The sequence below is a fragment of the Pollachius pollachius genome (genome assembly GCF_949987615.1).
Source record: "Pollachius pollachius genome assembly, chromosome: 8".
Classification (NCBI taxonomy): Eukaryota; Metazoa; Chordata; class Actinopteri; order Gadiformes; family Gadidae; genus Pollachius; species Pollachius pollachius.
This window is the reverse complement of record NC_136941.1, coordinates 10,830,625-10,855,452: the sequence shown is the minus strand read 5'-3', so window position 1 is coordinate 10,855,452 and position 24,828 is coordinate 10,830,625. Positions and strand designations below refer to the sequence as shown.

The 24,828-nt window shown below is 45.9% G+C and overlaps 1 protein-coding gene across 1 annotated transcript in view; it reads left to right on the top strand.

Annotated features, from left to right (window-relative positions):
• Positions 1-24,566, top strand: part of src (v-src avian sarcoma (Schmidt-Ruppin A-2) viral oncogene homolog) — a 28,092-nt gene extending 3,526 nt beyond the window's left edge. Inside the window, exons 2-12 of the mRNA XM_079741572.1 lie at positions 10,515-10,785; positions 11,222-11,321; positions 13,741-13,839; positions 14,580-14,683; positions 16,838-16,987; positions 17,720-17,875; positions 19,219-19,398; positions 19,903-19,979; positions 20,322-20,475; positions 20,829-20,960; positions 21,654-24,566. Coding sequence (XP_079597698.1) covers positions 10,524-10,785; positions 11,222-11,321; positions 13,741-13,839; positions 14,580-14,683; positions 16,838-16,987; positions 17,720-17,875; positions 19,219-19,398; positions 19,903-19,979; positions 20,322-20,475; positions 20,829-20,960; positions 21,654-21,862 — 1,623 coding nt within the window. The 5' untranslated portion in view covers positions 10,515-10,523 and the 3' untranslated portion in view covers positions 21,863-24,566. The remainder of the gene's footprint in view (positions 1-10,514; positions 10,786-11,221; positions 11,322-13,740; positions 13,840-14,579; positions 14,684-16,837; positions 16,988-17,719; positions 17,876-19,218; positions 19,399-19,902; positions 19,980-20,321; positions 20,476-20,828; positions 20,961-21,653) is intronic.
• Positions 24,567-24,828: the final 262 nt, after the last annotated feature.

Below are 24,828 nucleotides of genomic sequence, written 5' to 3'. Positions count from 1 at the left end.
ATGCACACCCAGATCCACTACACAACACAAGGGGAGATGCACGCACAGATCCACTGCACAACACAAGGGGAGATGCACGCACAGATCCACTACACAACACACAGGGACATGGGAGCTGGGATAGGCTGTTGACAGGAAAGGCTTCTTCTCTGGCTTTAAGAGAAAAAGCCAAAGAAGCCTTGTCTGTGTGTCTGTGTGTCTTTGTGTGTGGACGCAGCTGTGGAAGCCCGGCACGGACCCGGGATGATGATGAAGAGGATGGTGAAGAGGCTGAAGATGATCTTGATGATGATGAGGATGATGCATAGGCTGACGGGGCTGAGGGGAAGAGGAGAACATGACTGGCATGGGCTCCTGCTCAATCTAAACCCACTCGTTCCACCTCAAGTCCTTCCTTCCTTCCTTTGCTCTGCTCCGTGGCGAAGGGGGAGAACACGAGAGTATCCTGGCATGGGTCCTGTGTTCGCAGAGAGCCCAGCAGCAGGCTGCCCCCGGCTGCCCTGCTCTTGCCGTGTAAGGGGGACATGTGACTGAAACAATATTTATGGGACATTTCCTACATGTGGCGTTGGTGGTGAGCAAAGTGCCTGCAGGAGGAACCTTGCAGCCTCACATCCTTTCTCCGGGCCCTCTTGACTGTGATGTAGTAAAACATTGAGTGTAAAAGCCTTTCGGATTGTACATCCCAGGCATTGTTATTCAATGTCGTGAGCTCCTCTTTTCCGAAATCTATTTTTAACTTTGCAGAGACCCATTTTTTTCCAAGTAGGATAAACATTCTTAAGGCACTGAGGAATTTTGATATGGAAGTTATGTAGCTGTAGAGAGGACAACGTGTGTGTGTGTGTGTGTGTGTGTGTGTGTGTGTGTGTGTGTGTGTGTGTGTGTGTGTGTGTGTGTGTGTGTGTGTGTGTGTGTGTGTGTGTGTGTGTGTGTGTGTGTGTGTGTGTGCGTGCGTGCGTGAATTTGGTTGGCGCCGTACCTAGGTTCTAGGACATAGTTGGCGAGCAGCACTGGGTTCAGCATGTCAACAATTTCTCCCTGGCTCTGACCTCCCTGTTCCCCACCTGTCTGCCACCTCCTGTTTACCCACCCACCTCCCCCCTGATTTGGGGAAGGTGGTGGGACATGGTAAGGCTGGGGCCGGGAGGCTAAAGTGAGGTGAGGTGAAGATAGGAGAGCTCCTTTGATGAGATCCCTGTGGTTTCTTAGGGAAGTCTCCTTGCTGCTGTTGTTGTCTGAAAGACAGCTTCCTGATGGCTGCGTTTTGAATATTGAAATCAGGGGTGTGTTGATTCATCTAGGGGGCGGGGGGGCTGGAGGAGCAAATCCTCCCCATTGTGTTTGAGACAGAGGTGGTGGTGATGGTGGGGTGGGGGTGAGTTTGAGGGGATGGGGAGGGGGGATGCTTTACCTCCAATCAGTTATGGAAATACCACTGCGGGGACCTGTTTATGGTTACCTTGTTGCCACAGGGAAATGTTTTTTACGTTTGATGCTGAAACCGTGCCGTTTCGCTGCTGGCTTATGCCCTTATCGTTATTAGGGGTTGCTGGGGACATACCACACTATTTGTCACTGATGGAGAAGTTCAACTCTATTGTAGCTGTCAGAGGAAAGTGGAGTTCAGTGTGAGCAGTGTTCTTGGTGACCACAGCGACGGGAGCACCGAAACAGTGCTCTATTGAAAATCTTGTTTGCCTTTGTTTTGTCCTTTCTTCCACGCTCGACATTTTAACAGTATTTCACATGTGCGGTATTGTAGATTACAAGGCTTTTCATTGCTTTGCAGCCCCAGCTCTCTGCAGTCAGAGTCAGCCTGGGCACCACTCAGAGACTGTACCTGGGATAAACGGCCTCCAGAATTTGCCTGGACTTTTGCGAAAAAGCAGCGCAACTGAAACTTACTTTTTTATGTCCAGGCAAGCATGAGTGCACCGTCAAACGTCCATTGAGGCATTTACTGCCATGTGGCATGTTTTCCCCCACTTACATTCAAATGAACCGAGAACAGGTTGTCTTACTAATCTCTGAGATATGTTGTTAACCCTCCCCAATTCTACATGTTGCCATGCCCATGACAACCATGGAATGTTCCGGGTTTGCGTGTGTTTCTCCCCATATTGAGGACGGAGTGTCTCTACCTGTGCTGCATACCTCGAGAGAGGGACAGGAGTTGGAACTCGCCCTCTCTCTTCCACTCTTGCATTCCTGCACCGTGACACACACACACACACACACACACACACACACACACACACACACACACACACACACACACACACACACACACACACACTATTTAATTTTAGTCATAAACGTAGACTTGAAAAATCACAGGCACCAATTTATTCCCACCTGGAACGCATGGCTGTGTGTAGCACATATGTCATGTCAAATCCTGTGTTTAGTCTAGTCCCTTTTTGAACATTTCTCAGCAGAATAGAGCGTCAACGCTAATAGAGGCAGACTGGATTACGGAATATGGAAAAATAAATAAAGGGAAGTGGCCAAGACGAGACGCAACAGAAGCACGCGGCCCACCGCTGTCTTCGGGGAGAGTGTATGTCATCCTGTTATCGGCTTTCTCTCTGACATCAGACCCGGCGACCCGGGAAGAGTCCCTCCAGTCGGAGTGTGTGAGTGAACACTGGGCCCACTAGGGCTTGGTCCAGGTTTTAGATGACAAACGCACCAGGAAACCACAAAAGATAACATGTGTTGTGATGCGTGTATAGGCCAGCGATCTGGTCCCAGCCTCTGTCCCCTTGTCCAACACGTTGTTCTCTGGTATCCCCGTTCAGAGCATGTTCTTGTCGTCGTTCTTTGATTGAGTATCCCCCCTCCTCTGTGAAATAAATTCCCCCTATCGCATGAGGCAGGATAAGTACGTAAGTAAGTAAGGCTGGATCTCTTCGGGGACGCCTGCGGCTTTAATCATATTGAGGGAAACGGATAAAATGGGATGGTGTTTTTTTTCACTAATGGCTTTCGTGTCCCCGGACACCAGGGGGAGAATTTAAGTCCTTTTTTTTGTTAAACATTACCCCCCTTCCTCCCTCCTCCTCCTCATCAGAGATCAGCAGCCAGCATAAGTGTGTGTGTGTGTCGGGGGGGGGGGGGGGGGAGAGAATGTTAAACCTCTCTCTCTCTCAAGCTCCTTCTTATTCTGTATTTCAATTGTGAATAGAATTTCCTCAGCTCTGTTTTTGATAATGATGCAGTGTTTTGGGGGTATTGTGGTAATCTTACTGTCGCCTGCTGCGGAAAGTGTCTGGCGTCTGAGACCATGTGACGGATGGAGGGAGAGGCAGAAGAAAATGACGACAATGAGGTTGATTCAACATTAAAAGTTGAACAAAAAAACAATAAACAATAAGATTTCTATGACTCTCTTCCCTCTTGTCTATAGGGCAGTATATTGCAGTGCATAAAGACAGAAAAATAACATTTGCAAAGCTGCACCCTTCCAAATAGAGATTTTGAATTAAATCAGTACAAATACATCAGGGGTCCCTGTAGTCTACTATAGCTACAACCTAAGGCTAATAAATCCATTAAAAAACAAATTGCATAGTTAAATTTAACACTTCCAATTATAAGGATGCACCCTTCAAGCTCCTTTGCAGCAAACCTCCCGCACCCTCAGAGCACTAGTGTCTCTGTCAGAACACATCTAGCACCGCTGTGTCTACCGCTGCACCGTCCTTATCCTCTTATCCTACACAGACACCACTGCAGCTCCCCTCAGACCACTCTCATTGTCAAGGCCCCCCTTCACCAGACAAGGCTGCCTCAGCCAGACCCGGGCCCTTAGAATGGATCTGACCAAACCCATTGAAAACCCTGACGTTAAAATCAAGCTCATAGCCCTTTAGTCTTTACTTTCCCTGTAGTCGCCAAGGGACTTTTACAAACATAAAAAAAAAAGGTCCGGAAAAGATAAAAGCTTTTATTGTTGTTGTTAATTTAATCATGGGGAGAAGATGAGGGCCGAAAGAGGAGGATTATGGATAGGGCCCTCCTAATCGGTAGCCTGGGAACCAGACGTCTCAGCCAGCTCATGTTTCATTTGCTCTGACATCTTCTCCTGGCCGCCCTCCAGCTCAGACAGATTTCCAGCAGACCTGGTCCGGGTGGGGCCATCACCACCGTTCATTTACTGTGGGGCGGGTTTGAGACCATGACTGAACAGAGGACAGCTAAGGCATCTTCATAAACAACGGCGATTGCTCCCCCTGATTTATTTGTACCTTTTTGATTTGTTGTCGGTCCATCCAATCATGTCTAGAGGCATTTTGGTCTGTGGCCGTTGATAACACCCTTTGGAAATTGAAAAATGAACTGAGAGGTTCCAGACTAATAAGCATTTGCGATTGGTCTGGCGATGTCAGGCTCGGTAATCACTAGACAGGCATACAGTTATTTTCCCCTTCCCCTTCGTTGCTAAGGGAACGGTGGCGTGTATCATCTCTTCAGAAATGGCCCAGATATTATCTTGCTTTAAATAATTTGATGTGTGTCACTTTTAGATTAGAAGATTTTAGATTAGAGTTTAGACCAGGGAACACGTGGTGGATGCCAGGGTTTGTTTTGTAAATTGGAGAAAAAGGGGTAAAGATCCCCTTGTGAACATGAGGTTTAATCCCATGTGAACATGAGGTTGAGTCCCATGTGAACATGAGGTTGAGTCCCATGTGAACATGAGGTTGTGTCCCATGTGAACATGAGGTTGAGTCCCACTTCATGAGATTGAATCCCAGGTTGTTAGAGGCTTACAGCTTGCTTCTGAGATGTGTCCAACTCTGTGCTGCTGTCCTTGTCGTCAGAATTGGTTTCTAGGTTTCTAGCAATCAATTTTTTTTACCTAGATTGCTTTTAAGGCACAAAACCCCACATTGAGCAGGATAAGGGCTCACAGCTTTTGATCCTATTATGAGAACCAGAACACTGTAGGCTCCTGGGCTGGGGGAAGCAGTAAACAGTTTTCCTGTACTAGACCCTCACATGGCACAACCCACAAAAACTGTCTGGATGGAAAGAATTTCCCCAGGTACTTTCTCTCTCGCCTGCTGTTCTCTTCCTCTCTCGCTGTCTTTCTCCCTTTTCTCTCTGTGTGTGGCTGATATTTTACAGAAGTGACAGACTCCCCAAACATGACCAAAAGACTGAACCCTTCTTGTTTTCCTCATCACAAATAACTTTCACTCAAAGTGTGTTGGATAGAAAACCAAGCATTTGTGTCTGTGTAGAGAACGCATACAGCGCGTGGAATGCTAGGAATCGCCTCCATGGTAACGGTGGGCCTGTGTGTATGTAGTGGTAAATATTGACTTCAGCACCTCCCAATAACACACACACACACACACACACACACACACACACACACACACACACACACACACACACACACACACACACACACACACACACACTCCTGAACTCTGCAATGGCCTACCACCGAGGGAGTTTGTTTATACCTCCCCTCCTCCAAACATGGAGGATCTTCTTGACTGTTGGATACATAACGCATTGGTGCAGGTGACTCCCCCTCACACCCCTCCCTGCGAACAGCCTGAGTAGTTGATTTACTCATCCTCACATCTAGCCCCAAACACAGTGCGAGTAGTATATCCCTCTGCTACGTAAGAGCTGAACCCTCTGTCCTTGGTTGATGATTGTCACGTAGGTTAACTGGAAGAGGAAGCGTGGAAGCTCCGACGCAAACCACTCTAGTGAGAGTGGCTAACCATGTGAACGGAATCCCCTCAGCCAGGTCCCGCTTCCCACTTCAGAAAGAGGAGAACCAAAAATGACAAACAAACGTTGAATTGTCTGCAATTTAAGCAAAGTCTTGTGTGTAGGTGTGCGTTTTAGGCGTGCATGCGTTTGTCCGTGCCACACTCCAAACCAACCGAGACATCACGCTCGGCTAGAGCCCCGGTTGGTTTTGTGGCGGCGGGGTGTGTGGGAGATTTAGTGGAAGACCAACAGTAGACGCATTTCCCCTACGCTTGTATTTCTTTCGAGCAGCTGTGCTGAGGTCTGTGCGAGGGGCACTCTGTTGATTTGCGTGTGTGTGCGGTGCTGATGTGAGTGGCTGCAGAGCTAATGTGCGCATTGCTGATTGCTGTGATGCCGCAAGTGATCCAGGCCCCGGTGGCTGGGCCGCTGCTGGGTGCATGTCGGGAATCACTAAACTGGAGCAGACGGGAGGCACCGGTCCATCCAGCGCGGATGTGTTTCAGCTAACTCCAGTCGTCTCACGGCCTCCCCACATGGAATGCCAGCCTTGTACCCGGTGCACCAGATTAGGGGACTGATGTTGATAATCTGGGCAGAACATGCAGGGGCTGGATTTACGCTGCGATTGGCTGTGGCAGAAGCCAAGCCCCCCCCCCAACCCACGCACTCGTAATTACACAGAAAGCATTAAAGATGGAGAAACGTATCTGTCGCTGCGGCAGTCACGTTTCACATGCGATCAGAAAATGCAGGGGGCGCTTCACGTGCAGGCAGGCGTACTTATTCATTTGTTCACTATAAACACACGCACATGCACACACTTTGCCCTGCGCCATACCGGCTCCTACCCGGTGCTAGATCATAACACTGGTGCATTAACATTGTCCTCAGGTATTAACCAAAAATGCTATTGTTTGCAGATAAGAAAAAAAAAAAAAAAAAAAGGCAAAGGCGTTCTCAGCTAAACGTCAGCCCCTATCCGTGCCACTCACACAGTGTAAAATGTAGCCTAGTCCAGCTAGGGTACACCTGGTTTTGTAGGCCGCTCCTCAGGTTCAGAGACTGCAGCTATCCCTCTGTGAGGCATATCTGGCCACGCCAAAACAGGTTTAGCAATGGAAAAAACGTGGACTACCTCACCTTACATACAGCTGTCTCCACCGCTGAACCTGTGGGGGATTCGAGCACTGCTTAAAGTCGCAACAGTGTGGAATCGCAGCGCACATGACAGTCTGTTTGTCTTGTCTGTGCCTGCCTGTTGTTCACTCCATCTGGATAGGTGATTATTATTCTTTATTTTTTAACATTCCCAGTAAACTCTGTGAAACCGGCACGAGACCATGCATGAAGTGAAAAGTTTATTTATATTCTAGAGTGCTGACGCACACACACGGCACAATGTATGCGTTCGATGTGTGCTTATGCAAATGCATTAAAAAACAACAAAACATTGCAGGTCTGGCACCTGATGTTCCCTGGTCAATGCCAGATTGTGCTTGCGTGTCTGTCTGTCTGTGTGTGTTGACTTAGTCACGCCATCACTCGCTTTCAACCGCATGTCGGATTTGATACTGTACTGTTGCATATAATAATAAGTATGACCGGTCAGCCAGTCAACAAGCCATCGCGGACCAGCTTGTCCTTTCTGTTCTATGAAAAACAACCTGATGCAGTAAAGGAAACAAAGTCACTGTCATTGAGTCCAGTGTCATTCAAAATAACCAACAAGCAACAAAGCCACGCGTTACCAAAACAAACTAACAGAGTTCACTAGCGAGAGGTTGCACTATCCCTCCTCCCCCCCGTCCCGTCCCGTCCCGTCCCGTCCCGAGGCCTTTAGAGCCGTTGGGCCGTTGAGCAGGGCAGATCTGCCGGGACAAGTCCCAACAGAGCTCTCAGACAAAGACAATGTAGTTATCATCCTTCCCATCGTGCAGGCCCTGACCTGCCGCTCCTCCTCCTGGGAGAGTTTCACTGTCTCTTCTTCTCAGGACTCTGCAGTGTACTGTACAGAGTATTGAGGATACCGTAATCGAACTCGATGGATTTAACTTGTTCCAAAAAGGCTGCCATTAAAATGGAGGGAGTGGAGGGGTGCAGTGTTCGAGGCAGAACGTCATCGGAGACTGTTTTCTGGGTCAGTGGGATCACTGTTTGGCTGCCACAAGCAGAATACTGGTTGTGTTACTGTAGCCTAGATTGTATTAATTCCATCCAAAATACTCAGCAACAGCCATGCAGGGGGCTGTTACCGAGTATTAACACAAGCATATACATAATAACACAAGCATGCAGCAGAGGATCTGGGAAGAAAGACTCCCCGTTCAATGCCCGTGAGACCTGGGAAGGGATTTGGAATGGCTTGCCAGATCTGGTGCATAATTAAACACATCCCCCAGCCCCCCTCCCCTCCCAACACACACCGCCATCCCCCTCTCGGCCCCCTGCCTCGTGCCAGAGGGGGGGTACTCCTGCGGGCTGCTTCCCACAGAGAACGCGGGCCTATGGGGTGCTCCGCCGCAGGCTCAGCTGGACCCAGATCAGCCTCCGTCTTCATCCGGCCCGTTGCTCAATCGGAAACGACACCCCGGCGCACATTAACACTGGCACACCAAACTGGGCGTCCAGAGTTTGGTGTGCGAGTGGATGACGGTTGTGTTTGTCTCTGCGCTTGCTTGTGTGTAGGGTGGCGCCTTGTGAGGACCGTAGTGTCCGGGACAGGCTAACTAACGCTACCACGTTCTCTCTTCCCACTGAGTCTTGTGTTTGTCGCGTGCTTTCCGTTGACAATGGAGGCCTTTGTTTATAAAAACGAAAGTAGGAAGGAGTCGGAAGCGACCCCAACGCCTTCATCACTCCTTATAGCTGCCTCGTGTTTTTGTTTGCGCTCAGACCAGCTCTTTTTGTCCCCCTGATCGGCATGAAGAGTAAAGTGACAACAGACAATGTCTCTATTCGTCAAAAGTATTAATTGGTTCAGAATATGAAGTGATTTTTATTCAGCTAACTAACAATGTAAACCCTCATGTAACAATACCATTCCTAATTAACCATCCAACTATCTGGTGGATTAGCCTTACAAAGATTGCCTGCCAGTATTGCAACATATGAGTGTGAGTGCACTTTGACGCGTGTCCGAGGAGAACACACACTTTTAAACAAACACCCAATCTCCCCTCCTCTATTATTCATTCATAAAGCTCTCCAATAGAATTTATTCTTATTTCGCCTTGTTACTCATTTTCTCTTGCTCTACAAACAGAAATGCAGTGTGTGAATCAGTATTCCGTAGCCAGCCCCCTTGTGGCTATACCGGACCATGATAGTATGGGCTTGAGTCCCTAAATTATCCTTGGCTTAGCGTAATGATTTCCCTCCTTCTAAGCTGTCATTACAGAGACCAGAGATACTTAACGCACGCCTGAGTAAGCAGCGAGGCTTGAGAATTTACAGCGAAATGAGAGCGGGAGATGGATGAGGTAGTAAGAGTGGCTGCATGCAGTCGATGGCTGATATCAAGTGTGTCGTTTTAGCCAGGATGAAGCGAAAGCCAGGTACTGGCCCTCCACGCTCAACGCCTACTTCTCCTGCAGTCAACCTCCCCCCCCCAACACACACACACACACGCACACGCACACGCACACGCACACACACACACACACATATACACACACACACACACACACACAAACATCACAAGCTTTTCAAATCACTTACGCATTTTTTTAGCAAATCAGGAAGGGTGGTGTCTTTATCGTGCTTATTTGTTCGCCTACTTGGGTGCAAAGTAAAAATGTTATTAAATGTTTTTAGAAAATGTTTTATTTTGATGCTTCTATGAGCTCATGCCCTACCCCTGGTGTGTGTGTGTGTGTGTGTGTGTGTGTGTGTGTGTGTTCCACATGCACACCCCCATGCAGGCACTCTTACCTCTTGTCTCTTTGGTGTCTGAAGGGTGCGTTTTACAGTCATATGAATGCATGCAGGCAGGGTGTGTTCGGCATGTATGCCTCGCGTCGGTTCCGGTGGTGGAGGCGTTCAGGGCAGCCGACTGACAGCTGCCGGGGGGCACCCCTGGGGAGTTGGTCTTTGCGGGTCTTCATGACGCTGCGGTGGCCCTTGTAGGTCTTCACCGAATCTCTGGTTACTGCATCTGGCATCAGCCCATCCCCGGGAATGTGTCCTGGGAATGCACGACTGATCTCCCGGATGGCACTGGTGCTCTGCTTCCATGACACCACCCGGCCCATACCGCATGCCCCATCCCAGCCGCACGCCGCACTGCACATGTGGCGCTTTCCGGGACTTTCCCTTTGACTTCATTGACTAAATCGACAGTTAAATATAGCATTTGTTGTATTAGGAATATGAGTTATGTTACACGATAACAATTATTGTTTGCTCACTTAGTAGACTTACTAACTTAGTAAACCTCAGTCCAAAAAAAAGTATATATATATATATATATATACACTTTGCTAAAGGGACCATCCGGAGCCAATGGTTTGGATAAACCTTCACGTTGAGGATGCTAATCAACGGACAACGCATCCCGTTTTGTCGTGCATGTTTGTGTTGGGTTCGCGGGTTTGATTGTTACACACGGTGAAGGGGCTGTAGAGTAAGCCACAGTGCCCATGAGCAAGAAGGAATGGCAGGAGGTACGGGTCATCACGGGGGGTCGTGATGCTCCCGAGGAGAACCGTCTGAACTGTTTGTTATCGTCAGGTCTGCTGGCTCACTATCTCCATGTGTGTTGTGTCTGGCAGGCCTAGGCCATGGGGGGGTCCAAGAGCAAGGCGAAGGACGCGGGCCAGCGCACGCGGAGCATCGACGACAACCTCACCGCGGGGGGCGGAGTCGGAGGCCACCACCTCAACCCCAACCAGCAGTCCGTGACGCCCAATCGGATCTCGGGGGCGGGGGATGGAACCTCCATGCGTGGCAGTCAGCCGTCGGCCAATAAGGCGGAGATGGCGCTGTTTGGGGGCGTGGACACCAGCAACGCCGCCTCCCCAAACAACAGATGCACGCTGTCAGGTAGGATCCCGATGACCTTGCAGTCGGTTGTAGCGTTGACCTCTTACCTCCGCCTCACACTACTTTAACGGGTCCTTGACCTTGGCCTACATGAAGATGTTTGTTTGATTTTTAGTTTGTTTCCGAGGCAGCCAAACACAAGAATAAAATGAATGGCGATATCAAAACATTGTATTATCAGTTGTTTGCGATACACCAACCGCTGATCAGCAGTATATTTGAATGAATGTGCAGCATCTTTATCAGACGGATGTATTGCCGGATGTCCATATTTTAAATGGAGCAGACTCCCCCTTCACACACTCCGCTCAGATCCACGTCGTGTCTCTCGAGTCCCGCCGCCGGTCTTCCGGGAGCACGTAAAAGTTCAGGCTCCCCGCCAAAAGACATATTTAGTTTTTTCCACCCCGTTACTATGCTCTATCTCTGCCAACAGGGGGCGTGACGACCTTTGTGGCGTTATACGACTACGAATCCCGGACGGCCTCAGATCTGTCCTTCAGGAAGGGCGAACGCCTGCAGATTGTCAACAACATGTAAGAAAACGACACCAAACGATGGATGTGATCAAACCTGCCAAGGGAAAGTACTGCTTCGAGTAAACCAACTGGAGCTAATGCAAACAGCCCCCTGCCAATCTCCCCCCCCCCCCCCCATGCACACACACATACAGCAGGGTGAATGTTTATATAGAATCACTAACACAGGCAGGCCGGATGCAACAACACTGTATCCAATAGGGGTGTCAACATACAAGTCACAAGCCCTCTTCCTGACCCCCCCACACCCCAACTCCCAACAATACCTTTTGTTTGTGCTAACTGACACGTCCCCCTGTATGCCTTCTGCCTTCTCCCCCCCCCCCCCCTCCTCTCCTGCACTGCCACGGCTAAAATATGGGTGAACTATACAGACTATACAAACCCCATTATGATTGGCTGCAAACCAACCAATGGGATGGCTGAGGGGGCAGGGGGGGGTGGGCGGTGCTCGCTACAGTGATCCATGGGGGGGCCAAGCCGATGCAGTTAATAGCGGGGTGACCTAGAAGGTCTGGGCCGAGGACAATGGCTGGATTAGCCGTGCGTCTCCCCCCCCCCCCCCCCCCCCCCCCCCCCCCGGCCCCGAGTGAGAGACCCCGACCTGGGAGGGAGGGGTGGTCCATTACTGGGTCAAGCACACGGTCTCTACCACCACACTACTACTACTGACTCTGTTGACATTACTCAGCACATGCTAATGGTCTGTAAGGGGTTACGTTCAAGAGTGCCCCCTTCCCATTCTCCCCCTAACCCCCCACCCCCCCTTTGGTTAGCCTTTGGTTAGGTTTCTGATTGATGCACCGTATTGTACGACAAGCACACAGGGCTGTAGGTCACTCTGTTACTGTCCTTTACTTTGCCTTTTTCCTTATCCTCGTCCCACTTTCGTTCTTCATTTTCTCTCTCTCTTTGTCCCCCTCCTCTTTGTATATTAATTAAACCCTTAGTGGTGATTTTGATGTATTGGATTCGGATGTTAACAAGGAAAGGCTTTGATTTAGAAACAATCCCAGGAATTGAAGACCTGTGTAAGTGCTGAGCGGCTTTGAGCCCGGTGAGGATGCTTTCTTCAGCGGTGGACGTGCTGTGTTTAACCTCTGTTATTGTTTACCGTGTCCTGTACAAGCGTACTGTACCTGCTGCTATTTGGATACGCTGTCGCCTCTTATCTCTGACCCTCCTCTCTCCTCCACTCTCTTCTCCTCTCTTATTTTCCTCCTCCGTCGCTCAACGCTGCTCTGTGTTTTAATAGGAGGAAGGTAAACAGCAGGTTTGTGAAACATCCTTTTGATTCGTTTTGGTTTGTGTTTTTTATGTGAATGCACGTGTTGGCCCACTTCATTTCATATTTGTTTTTATCCATGTGTGTTTTCATCACCCGTCCCCCAAAACATCACCCTGGGGACCCCCACGCTTGCTCACCCTAACATATCTTTGGTTAGATCGACACACACACCGTTTCATTCCCATTCCCACACTCCCTTTGTAGTCGGTGAGGCGTGGATCCAGTGTTTTCAAGCCCCAAAGGTATCTTTAATACTTAAGATGATGCCTTGTTGAATGCTCACGGTATGATCTGAATATAATGTCATGTTATTCACCTCTTCATCTAATATTAAAAATATATACATAATGTAATAAGGCTATTTATAAGGCTTCAAGCATTACACGCTATTGCCATGATGCTACCATCCATAATTTCAACCACTAAATCAGACCATGTTGCTGCTGTCCTTTACATTAAGCCTTGGACAATACAGAGCTGTCAATAACTCAGCAATAAACCATACCATGTTGCCACAGCCTTTCATACAAACACACAACTAATTTAGCGTGTTTTGTCACTTTAACAAAAAAAGAGTTTCACTCAAACTCTGACGGCAGAGCTTTTGTCCTACTTAACCTGGCCGTTTGTCACAATATGATAGCATGCACTTCAATCCACTGGATCTACTCCACATCATGTGTCATCACGCGTCCCTTTCCCCGTCCCCCACCGGAGATGCATGACGTCACGTGGTAGCGTGTTTTAACATGGATCACTTTGGACACCGTAGCTACTAAATCCTGCACTCTAGCACGGAACTCGCCAAAGCCTACCCTGTGGTTGACCTCTGGACGCCATCAGCAGTCGGGGTCGGTGGTGTGGGCGATGCTGTTGGATAATCCCCCTTAAGATACTCACGGTTCGCTAGTGTTCAAAAGTGCGTTCATCGGATCACTTTATGACCATGGTTCAAAAGTCAGAGAGAAAAAGACAAAAACGTTGTTGTTTTTGGTGCTGTTCTGTTGAAGCAGTTTTTATGACACATGAAGCACATAGTTTTATTGTATAGCCCTCCCTACCATCATCACCAAGGGTCCTTTCCGGTGAGTCCGATTTGAAGTGTGTGTGTTCTCCTTTACCCACCAGAGAAGGGGACTGGTGGCTCGCTCGCTCGCTCAACACCGGAGAGAGCGGATACATCCCCAGCAACTATGTGGCTCCTTCAGACTCCATCCAGGCAGAAGAGTAAATCCCCATCCTTTTTCAAACATGCATCTTGCCCCTTTCTCTCTCTCTCTGTCTCTCTTATCTATCCCTTTCGTCACGCAAGTGGTGCACTAATGCATTCTTTTTATGTTGCCAATTTCTGTTTAAATTCAGCGCAAATGTATCTTTGCCTCTTTATACTGTGTGACCATGGCTCCCTTTTAATGAGCTCCACTCCTTAAGAGTAATGCAGCCTGTGAACTTCCATTTCATGGTTTTCTAACCTTTTTCTAACATCTTCGTTTCTCCTTCCTTTTATTTCTTCTTCTGCTCCACCAGTCATATCAGACTGACCATGGAGTCCAGGTAAGCATCTGTCCTCTCCACATCTGTACACACTGTACTGCTCCAGTGCAGCGTGGACAGATAGTTCCCCAGTGACTCCATGACTCACTTGTTCGCCTCCTTTCTTTCTTTCTTCTTTCCTTTCAAACCTACATTGTTCATTTTACCCCCCCTGGACCCATTTGCCAACTTGTGTTCTTTCACTCTCTCTACATCTCTCTCTCTTTCTACATATCTCTCTCTCTCTCTCTACATCTCTCTCTCTCTCTCTACATCTCTCTCTCTCTCTCTACACCTCTCTCTCTCTCTACATCTCTCTCTCTCTACATCTCTACCTCTGTCTCTCTCTCTACATCTCTCTTTACCTCTCTCTACCTCTGTCTCTCTACATCCCTAAATCTCTCTGTCTCCCACTCTACCCCTCTCTCTCTCAGGTGGTACTTTGGTAAGATCACGCGTCGGGAGTCGGAGAGGCTTCTGCTGAGTTTGGAGAACAGGAGAGGAACATTTCTGGTGCGAGAGAGTGAGACGACCAAAGGTGAGTGCTCTGCAGTGTACGAAGACCTCAGTGTTCAACACAACACAAGTCTGTCCTACGTCATCAAACAAAATAATCAGGCAAAACAATCAACTATTGCGTTGATGATGCATCATCTTGAGTACCGACGCGCTATTGATGCTCAAGATGGTAAGCTGTTGTCTTTAGAGATACCTTAGAGTTATCTTGCCGTTGCTTTAAACCTATTCTTATTTATGATCATCTGATTTGATTCTTCCTCATTTGAGTTAGTTGGTTCATATGGCGTCCGTACGGTACGACACGACTTTTATAGTCCGCTCATTCTACGTTTTGAGGAACTGGGGACATGCAGTGGAGCCCTGAGGGTTTCACTTTGACTCAAACATGAAACTTCCCCGCTGCCGCTGAAGCACCCCCACAATCGCTCTGGATGTCCCCCAGCTGTCTGCCGTGTTTACATCTTACGCTCGTGTGTCACGTGCAAACACAAAGACACAAACACACACACGTAGAGTAGAGATGGCCGATATGGCCTAAAATCCATATTGCGATATACATTGCAGCCTCTTGCGATAACGATATATATCACGATATAAAATCACAAAATAACCGTTTCAGAACAGGTTACATAGACCCTAAGGAAAGCCAAACTGCTAAATGTATTTAAAAAAAAGAGAAATATAGTATGTCATTTCGAGAACATTTATAGTGAAACACTGTAATCATACAACATAATGTTGCAGATAAATAAAATTAGTATTGGGTTTCTTTCCTTTAGTGCAAACCATTCTAAAATGCACTACACTTAGTTTAAGTCCTTGGTTCTTAAATGCCACCCAAGATGCAGAGAACAGGAAAAACGGGTGTCTTTCTAGATAAGGAACAGACACTGTACTGACAATTAGGGATGGGCATGATTAATTGATGATCGATCATTGATTGTTAAGATTTTTGTCGATTTACGTGATATTTTTAACCATCAAAAGGAGGTTGACCCAGCCGGAGAGGTGGTCTCGGAGACGTTGCTCAACATGGAGCAAAGAGGAGACGGGACGTCTTTTGGATACTTGGGTCCGATATCCAAAGACATTCCGTCTCCTCTTTGCTCCATGTTGAGCCACCACCTGACGGTCCGACAAAAGCAAGTAAAAAGTATGCTGGAAAACATAACTTAAAAATGCCGATGCATTTAACACATTCCGAGTCAGGATGAGGGAGAAGGAGTTGGACCAGTCCGCAGATCAATGTATATCACGCTGGATATCCATGATTGTTTACTTTCACCGGTGCTTTTCCCCCCCCCCCCCCTTTTTCTTTAACGCTTTACAACGCCCCAGACCTTTTTGTCCAATGATTTAAGGTTCTTTGCACACATGCAGGTTTGTTGACGAATTCTGGCACTGTTGCGAAAATTGCAATGTGAAAAGGAATTGCACCAAACCAAAAATTAAACATTGTATTTTGCGACATCAACATGCATTATCGTGATAGAGCGATAGAATTAAAATCTCTATCGTAGGCCATTTTTTTTTATCGTTTATATCGTATATCGTTTATATCGCGCATTACTAACGTAGAGCTCACACGATCATAGGAGCATAAGAGGCCGACGAGTTTGTGTTAAATAATTTGCATGTTAGCTTAACCAGCAGAGCTCTATGCACATGCTCTGTGTTGTACGGGAGCTGAACGGTACTGAGTCCCTGAGGGGGCGGGGGGAGGGGGGGCGGGGAGTAGAAGTAGGTCAACAGGAAGCCAGGACTGAGCGTGCTGCTCATCCGTAGGCCATATCAGACCTCCTTGTGACCGAGAACAGAGGAATTCATTAACCTGCTGTAGATTGCCAGCCTGAGATTGCCCTCTGATGGCAGAATGACTGTATTGTAGTTCTGTTTTTTAATAATAATGCATTTTACCATACAGCGCTTTTTGTAGAGACTTGAAGACATAAAAGACAAGCATAAAGGACAAAAAATATATATATAAAAAGTTAAACATTTGAAAAGCATAAAAGTATTAGAACAGTCATTATTACTTTTATTGTAATGATCAACATTTTTATTTCATCATCATTACTTTTTTTTTATTTTCAAACAAAATAAATCAAGGTTTTAGTTGATACAATCCGTTTAAGATGCCAATTCATTTGACCACGCCTTTTTCTGTTGCCAGGTGCCTACTGTCTGTCTGTCCTCGACTATGACAACACCAAAGGGTTGAACGTGAAACACTACAAGATCAGGAAGTTGGACAGCGGCGGCTTCTACATCACATCACGCACGCAGTTCACCAACCTGCAGCTACTGGTCAACCACTACCGCAGTGAGTTGACAGGATACGAAAATAAGGGTCGGCTTAGCTCAGGAGGTAGAGCAGTTGTCTTGTAACCAAAAGGTTGCTAGGTCGATCCCCAGCTCCTCCTAGCTGAGTGTTGATGTGTCCCTGAGCAAGACACGCATGGTTGACTCTGCCGTCGGTGTGTCAGTGTGTGTATTAACCGATGTAAGTCGCTTTGGATAAAAGCGTCTGCCAAAATGCCCTAATTGTAATTGTAAATACTGTTCCTCATTCAGTCCAGGGGATCACAGCACATATAAAAATAATTGAGGAGGTGAACATTTTGTAAGAATAAGAACGAACAAAAAATGTATGAGAATATAAAATGAGTATTGTGAAGGTATTTAGTTACGTTCAGAACGGGTGTCTCAAGGCTGAACTCTAGTACTGAGAAAGTCATTTGTTTGTTTGCCTTAAACCAATTATTGATTCTTCTTTTTATCCATTCATCAACTAGGAAATATTCAACATTAGCCTTTGAAATGCTAATATTAGTTGTGTTGCTCTGTGTCAGATTATACTATTACTATTGAAGGGTGCTTTTGGCTGTTCATCAGACAACACAAGCTAATCTAAGAAATCCCTTTGCTGCGCTGGTAAATGATTAATTCCATCTCTAAATATGTTGACATTTCAAAGGCGGAATGAACAAGCCAATGGATGAAAAAAATAAACTTGATCACTGCCCTAACCATGTCTCTCTTCCCCCTCGCCCAGAGCACGCAGACGGCCTGTGCCACTCTCTGTCGGACGTGTGCCCCATCCTGAAGCCCCAGACCCAAGGGCTGGCCAAGGACGCCTGGGAGATCCCCCGGGACTCCCTGCGGCTGGACCTCAAACTGGGCCAGGGCTGCTTCGGAGAGGTCTGGATGGGTGAGTAAAGGCAGGAGGGCAACACGACACCGATATCCGTGTCAAAGGTGACTCACAGAAACTTTTTGGGTTGTCATGACCGCGTTTGGAAATGCTTTGTCGTTTCATTTCCCTCAGAGCCGGTTAAAAAGGCAGTATTGGTTCCCTGTGTGAGAATGTGTAGGGGTGTGTGGGGACAGAAATGGCACCTTCTATTTGTGGCTCATATGACACATAATGAAATCTCATTATTCTACATGTTTAGTGCCATCAACCCAACCAACCAATTAAATTACTTGAGGCAAAATGCTATAATATTAATTCAAAGAAAGGGAATAAACATGCAATGGTACTTGATGGTGTTTTCTATTCCTTGGTTGATTTCTGCAATTGCGTCCATACAGTTGACGGTTTATTTATTTAATTTACCATTCAGTCATTTAGCAGAGGCTTTTATTCAAAGTAATTAAAGTGAATTTTTATTTGTGTAATTAATGAGCAGATAGGGTTTGAGCATCTTGATCAAGGGTAACTAAGGTGCCGATACCACCGAAAGCGTATAGCAGGCTATGAAACACTAGAAGCACTGCACTGCCCGTTTGGTTGAAAGACAACAGTAGAACATCTACACTTAAAGGTTAAGTGTGTAAGGTATATTGGCATCTAGTGATGAGGTTACCAATTGTTACCCCCCCCCCCACACACACACACACACACCTCTCCTTTCCAACAACGTAAGAGAAGCTGCAGTGGCTTGTCCTGGCCTGTAAGGTGCCAAAAGGTACCTCCAAAATTAACAAATCATCGTCTACCACATTGAGCAGCTAAGTTTCAAGAGATTAGGTTCCTTGATAGATTTATACTTTATATTAAGTTATTCAGCCTCTAGAAATATAGGTCACAGCTCACAAAATTGAACGCATCCTCTTTGGGAATGTTGTGCGTTCTGGCCTACTGTAGAAAAACATGGCAGGGCAACATGGCGGTCTCCATGGAAGAGGACCTGCTCTCTGTTTAGATATAAAGGGCTTATTCTAAGGTTACGAAAACATGATTCTTATTTTTCATGGGTTTATTCTCTATTTAAAAAAGGTGTGTATGTGTGTATATATATATATATATATATATATATATATATATATATATATATATATAATTATTATTATTTAATATTTTGAAATTGTATATACAATTTCTGCCAAGTCTGTCCCACTAGATGCCACTCAATTCTTCAGACCACACCTTTAAATGTATAGTATGATATAACAAGCTGTGAGACAAACTTCTGAAAGGATTTGTTCTAAGCGAAAGAGATATTGGATATGAGGTTGACTAACACGACGGAAGCTCCTATGGTGGCGTAGGGACGTGGAACGGCACGACGCGCGTGGCCATCAAGACCCTGAAGCCGGGCACCATGTCCCCCGAGGCCTTCCTGATGGAGGCGCAGGTCATGAAGAAGCTGCGGCACGAGAAGCTGGTGCAGCTGTACGCCGTGGTGTCGGAGGAGCCCATCTACATCGTCACCGAGTACATGGGCCAAGGTCAGAGGTCCCCCTTGTTCAGCAACGCGCTGTTCATTACCATGGAATAATTACTGTCATGTGGATGTGGATGAACACCTACTGGATGTTGCTATGAAGGTTTTTTTTTTAAGTGTTACCAAATATATGAGGAAACTGCACCGCCGATTTCTATGCAAGGCAAGGCAACTTTATTCATAGAGCACTTTTCATGCACGAGGCAGATAGTCACATAGTGCTTCACATGGTCATACCATACAATCAAGTAATAAAATAAAATAGATACGTAAAAGATAAAAAGGCAAAGTTAAAAAGTCTGCAAATAATTTTTAAGTCTTAATGAATATGTTATAGAAACTTGCAGTTGGTTTCTAAGATAATTGTTAAGTCTTACTGCATGCTACAGACACTTCTGAGTCAGTTATTATATATTATTATTTCTCTGTTGTGAACGCGGTGTAACTGAATATCTCGCAGTAGGTAACAATGACTATCAATAACACAGTGGTATATTATTGCCAACAGGTAGTTTACTGGACTTCCTGAAAGGTGACATGGGTAAAATGCTTCGTCTGCCTCAACTCGTCGACATGGCGTCACAGGTAGGCACTAAACAAAACAAAATGTTTTGAATACATGTAAAACATTTGATTGAGTCACACAAGGTTTCAATCTGGTATTATTATAGAGAAGTGTCAAGCCCTAAGCACACAGAATGTTTGTTTTGATTCATATTTATAACAGACCCAAAAAATCAAAGCAAATCATGTTGTTTAATGTAGCCGGGCTGTATTGGATATCATTACGTTTACAACCCAAGTCTCTTTTGGATGCCAAAATGCAAAAACATATTTTTTTTCTGGCCCTTCACAGCCTTTTGTGTTGGATAAAAAAAAAAATCCATAATCTATATAAAAAGCGTTTTTTGGACTGTGTCCCTGTAGATTGCGTCTGGGATGGCGTACGTGGAGCGGATGAACTACGTGCACAGAGACCTGCGGGCGGCCAACATTCTGGTGGGGGACAACCTGGTGTGCAAGGTGGCCGACTTCGGCCTGGCGCGGCTCATCGAGGACAACGAGTACACGGCCCGCCAGGGTGAGACCCCGACGGCCGGACCTCCAGTTCCACAGTGCAGAGGAACCCTACTCCCACAAATCTGATGCTAAATTAAAGATCCAGAATCTGATGGCAGACCAGTTCAAATCTTGGGCACTTCACGCTATTTTGCTTGCACGTTATTGGTTTAAAGCAACAAAAACACAGCCAGCATCTGTACTCCTTTTTCTCCGGTGGGAAGACGAGCTAAAACATCCTATTCTGCCATTCATAGGAAAAGAGGCTGTAATGTTTTCGCATTCGTCCCTCTTTGGTAGAGTGTCTCTCCGTACTGCAGCTCACTCATGAGTTGTTTCATTGTTTCCGTGGTGTCCCCGCCCCCTGCCTTGCAGGAGCCAAGTTCCCCATCAAGTGGACTGCCCCAGAGGCGGCGCTGTACGGCCGCTTCACCATCAAGTCGGACGTCTGGTCCTTCGGGGTGCTGCTCACTGAGCTGGCCACCAAGGGTCGGGTTCCCTATCCAGGTAGGAGGGCCCGTCCGGAATAATGACACCGTGGGAACGCACATTTAATTTGTTTTCATTCATCTTTAAAACAGGGCTCAAGCAACAACTGGGCTGATTGTTTTGCACCAATGTTGGCTTAAGAAGGATCCAACTAGAACACATATTGTACTTGTTGTAGTAGTGAGTATTTTAAAGATGACATTACTGAATAGAAAGAAAGGGGACCAACACACTAGTAAGAAAGCTGTGCCATTTTTATGTTTTTACACACACACATAAAAGACCAGTAGATTTCCTTTTTGAAAGAACAAAGCGTATTGTTTGTCAAACATTATGTTTGACAGACGCACTAACAACAACCGGTTCTAGACTGCACAGGGACCCGGCGAGGCCTCTGATCTCTGTAATCCCTATTCAGATTCAACTTTATTGTCATTGTGCAGAGTACAGTGACAATGAAATGTAGTCGGACATCTAAATAGAAGTGCAAAGAGTAATTAAGGTGCAGGGGAATATAAATTGTCATATAGTGCAATTAATATTCAAACTGCACCTTAATTGCTTTTTAGTTGAATCTGAATTTGAATAGGGATTACAGAGTAAAGAGCCCTTGCTGGGCCTCTATCAGCCGACGATGATGAGAAGCGTCCACTGCCAGCCATGCTCATGGGTCACGTGACCTCATGCCCCCTCCCTCCCTCCCTCCCCCAGGCATGGTGAACCGCGAGGTGCTGGACCAGGTGGAGCGCGGCTACAGGATGCCGTGCCCGGCCGAGTGCCCTGAGTCCATGCACGAGCTGATGGGAACCTGCTGGCGCAAGGAGCCCGAGGAGAGGCCCACCTTCGAGTACCTGCAGGGCTTCCTGGAGGACTACTTCACCTCCACCGAGCCCCAGTACCAGCCCGGGGAGAACCTCTGAGGACCCTGGATGTGTGTCTGTGTGTGTGTGTGTGTGTATGGGGGAAAGAAAGAAAGAGAGAGAGGCGCAAGGGTATGTGCATGCACACATGTATAAACTGAGAGAGGCAGGGAGAGAGAGAGACCATGCGTCATCCATTTTCACAATCTGCCTCTCTCTCTCTAGGGAGACCATGGTTAGGTTCACCTCTGACTTCCAAATGAGTTGTGTGGCGTTCCCCTCACTATTGTATTATCATTTGGAGGCCCATCGTACATTACACTGTGTTTGCTTGCGCGTCAAGCTTTATTAAGTAGGTTTTGACAATGGAGCCAAGAATCCTTTATTATTGATTTTTTTAAGGCGTCTTCATGGTACTTCAGACCTTGGGATTTCTACCTGGTAGACGGGTTAAAACCCTGCACCTGACTTTGAAACGCCTGGGAAGATTTCCAGACGTGTGCGTTAAAAGACGACGGGGGGGTTGCATAAGAGATGAGGAACTATCAATGTCCTGCTGAAAGTTTAATTTCAGGATCATGTTTGAAACTCCAAACAGTTGTATATTAACTTTGTCTTCCAATTAAGATCATAAAACTAAAGCAGCATCCAATTTTCATGAAAATTAACTAAACCGTTTTTTTGGTTTGTGTGTGAAAACTATAGAATTTTCACATTTTGATTTAATCAGTGTGGGTGGGCTTTATACCTGGATCAACTGGAGTGTTCTTCAGGTAAAGGTTGGGTTAATATTTTTTTCTAAAAGCATCCATGACTGTGCACCACTGAGGATAGTAATTTGGTAAGTCGTACCTGCTGTGAGGTTTGGAATGAGGCGGACATGGGCCTGTGTACAACTTATTCAACTGAACAGGCAGTCACCGTGGATGGATCTCCAGGACTTGGGCCAGTGTAACATCCAACAGGGAGAAGTGAAGCCCATCCTCTTCCACTTCTGTCTCTAACACAAAGAACTGACTACTGATCACCGGTGCTCTTCTCAGTAATGGGGAGAGGACCAGAACATTGCTGCTCTTTTGTACACTGTTAAAAGTTAAAGGTGTATTTTTATGACTTTGAGCTTTACTAACAGTGGGGTCTGACTATGGCACGACAAGGTGAGGGGGGGATTCTTATCCAATCTTATTCCACCATGTTCTTTCATGGCATGTTGCGGAAAGTTTATACCAAACGGATATGAGCTCACTTCAAAATACAAGTATCTTTCGACAAGAGCTTCCAAATTTTTTATTGTGCAAACATTGTTTAATAAACCACTTCTGCTAAATTCAATGACTCCAAATGATCAAATAATAACAAGGCATTTAACACCTTAGGATTTCCTTTAAAGAGTAAAATGTACTCAAACATACATCTATCTCATCAAATTGAGCCAGGGGATTTCATACTTAAACAAGATGGTACATGCTGTTCCCTGACCCTATAGTTAGTCCTCTGCCCTAAACCTTACCCCTTTTCCTGCCCTAACACTGTAGTAGGGGCTCTTTCCTCACCATAACCCTCTAGGTATCGCTCATTCCTGATGCTAACCCTCTTCCCTCACTCGAATTAGTGCTCCATCCTAACCCTACTGCTCTTCAGTATGAGCTTAGTGTTTGGATACTCTTTCAATTCAGAATGAGAAGTACATTTTAAATCCCTTATCAAATTGATTTGTTACCCTGTGTATCTAGTAGGGGCAGACCCTTCTTGGTTCTTCTTGTGGTGCGGATGGTCATGTATCATTGCAATGCTCTTATTTATCCTGTGGGGGAAAGCCAGAAATCATTTTCCAACTTGCATAGGACATGATTGGCCTTTCAGAAAAAAAGGCATTGTAAATTTATTGCTGATACATTGTAAATATCACCTTTTTTTTATTTATTCCTTCAGAAATACCTTCATTCGTGTTTTTCTTTCTTGGTATTATATTGTAGCCCTGGATTTCATCTCACGGTACCTGATCGAAAAAAAGAAACGTATTAGCAACACTTTCTCTGAACAGTATTGTTTTCAGACGTATTCAGGCATTCATGTGTAGCCGGTGAAAAGATGTGCTTAATGCATTTGGCCCCATTTTCTGTACCATTCATCCCGTTCATTTACATTCTTTCAAAACATGTTTTACATCGTTGTCTTTTTCTGATATTTATAAGCTTATTAACAGCTTGTCTAATCCTACTTACAATCTGGCATCCCATCATCTGTTTCTTTGAGTTCAGGAAACAAACAAAATAACACTATTGTACTAGCATGGGGCGCATGTATTTTATCATATGGTGCAAAAAATGTCACCAACCACTGGGATCCAGGCTGTAGGACCTGTAGGAGGCTGTTCTTCCTGTAGGACCCGTGTAGGTAAGAGGTAGTGCTGGAAGAACGTAGATCAGGCCATCATTCATTCATTGGCTTGTCTGTTGTCCCCAGACAATCGACCATTCTCTTATCTATTTATTATTTCCTGGGCCTTATCAATGAGCACGTCCCAGTCTGAAGGAAGAGATAAAAATATATATATTTTCTAATTGTGTTCAATGGAAACAGTTCCTGAAATATTATTATCTATGCAGTTATTTTTACAATCTGTTATATATTATACACCCCCTTTTCTACTGCATTCAATGGGAATTTAAAGATTTTTTCTGTAAAATACGTTTGTTTAAATCTTACAGTTATTGTTCAAAATATTAAGGACAATGTTGGAATAAATTGGTTTAATGACAAATGTGTTGGTGAGGTTATTCATTGTAAGCAGTAATTCATCACTCATTGTTTTATTTGTAGGACATAACCTTATCGTTTTAAACCAAGTTAGAAGTTATGCAAGTTGGCAACTTCCAAAAAGTCTGCGAAAGAGTATCCTATTTATTTCAGACGTTGTGCTTTTTGCGCGATGCGATTCTGGTAGTAGAGATAAGAGGTGTGTTGAAATGTTACCCAATGTTAAGTCAGATAGGATCTGAAATTGCAGAAGTTTTATATTGTGA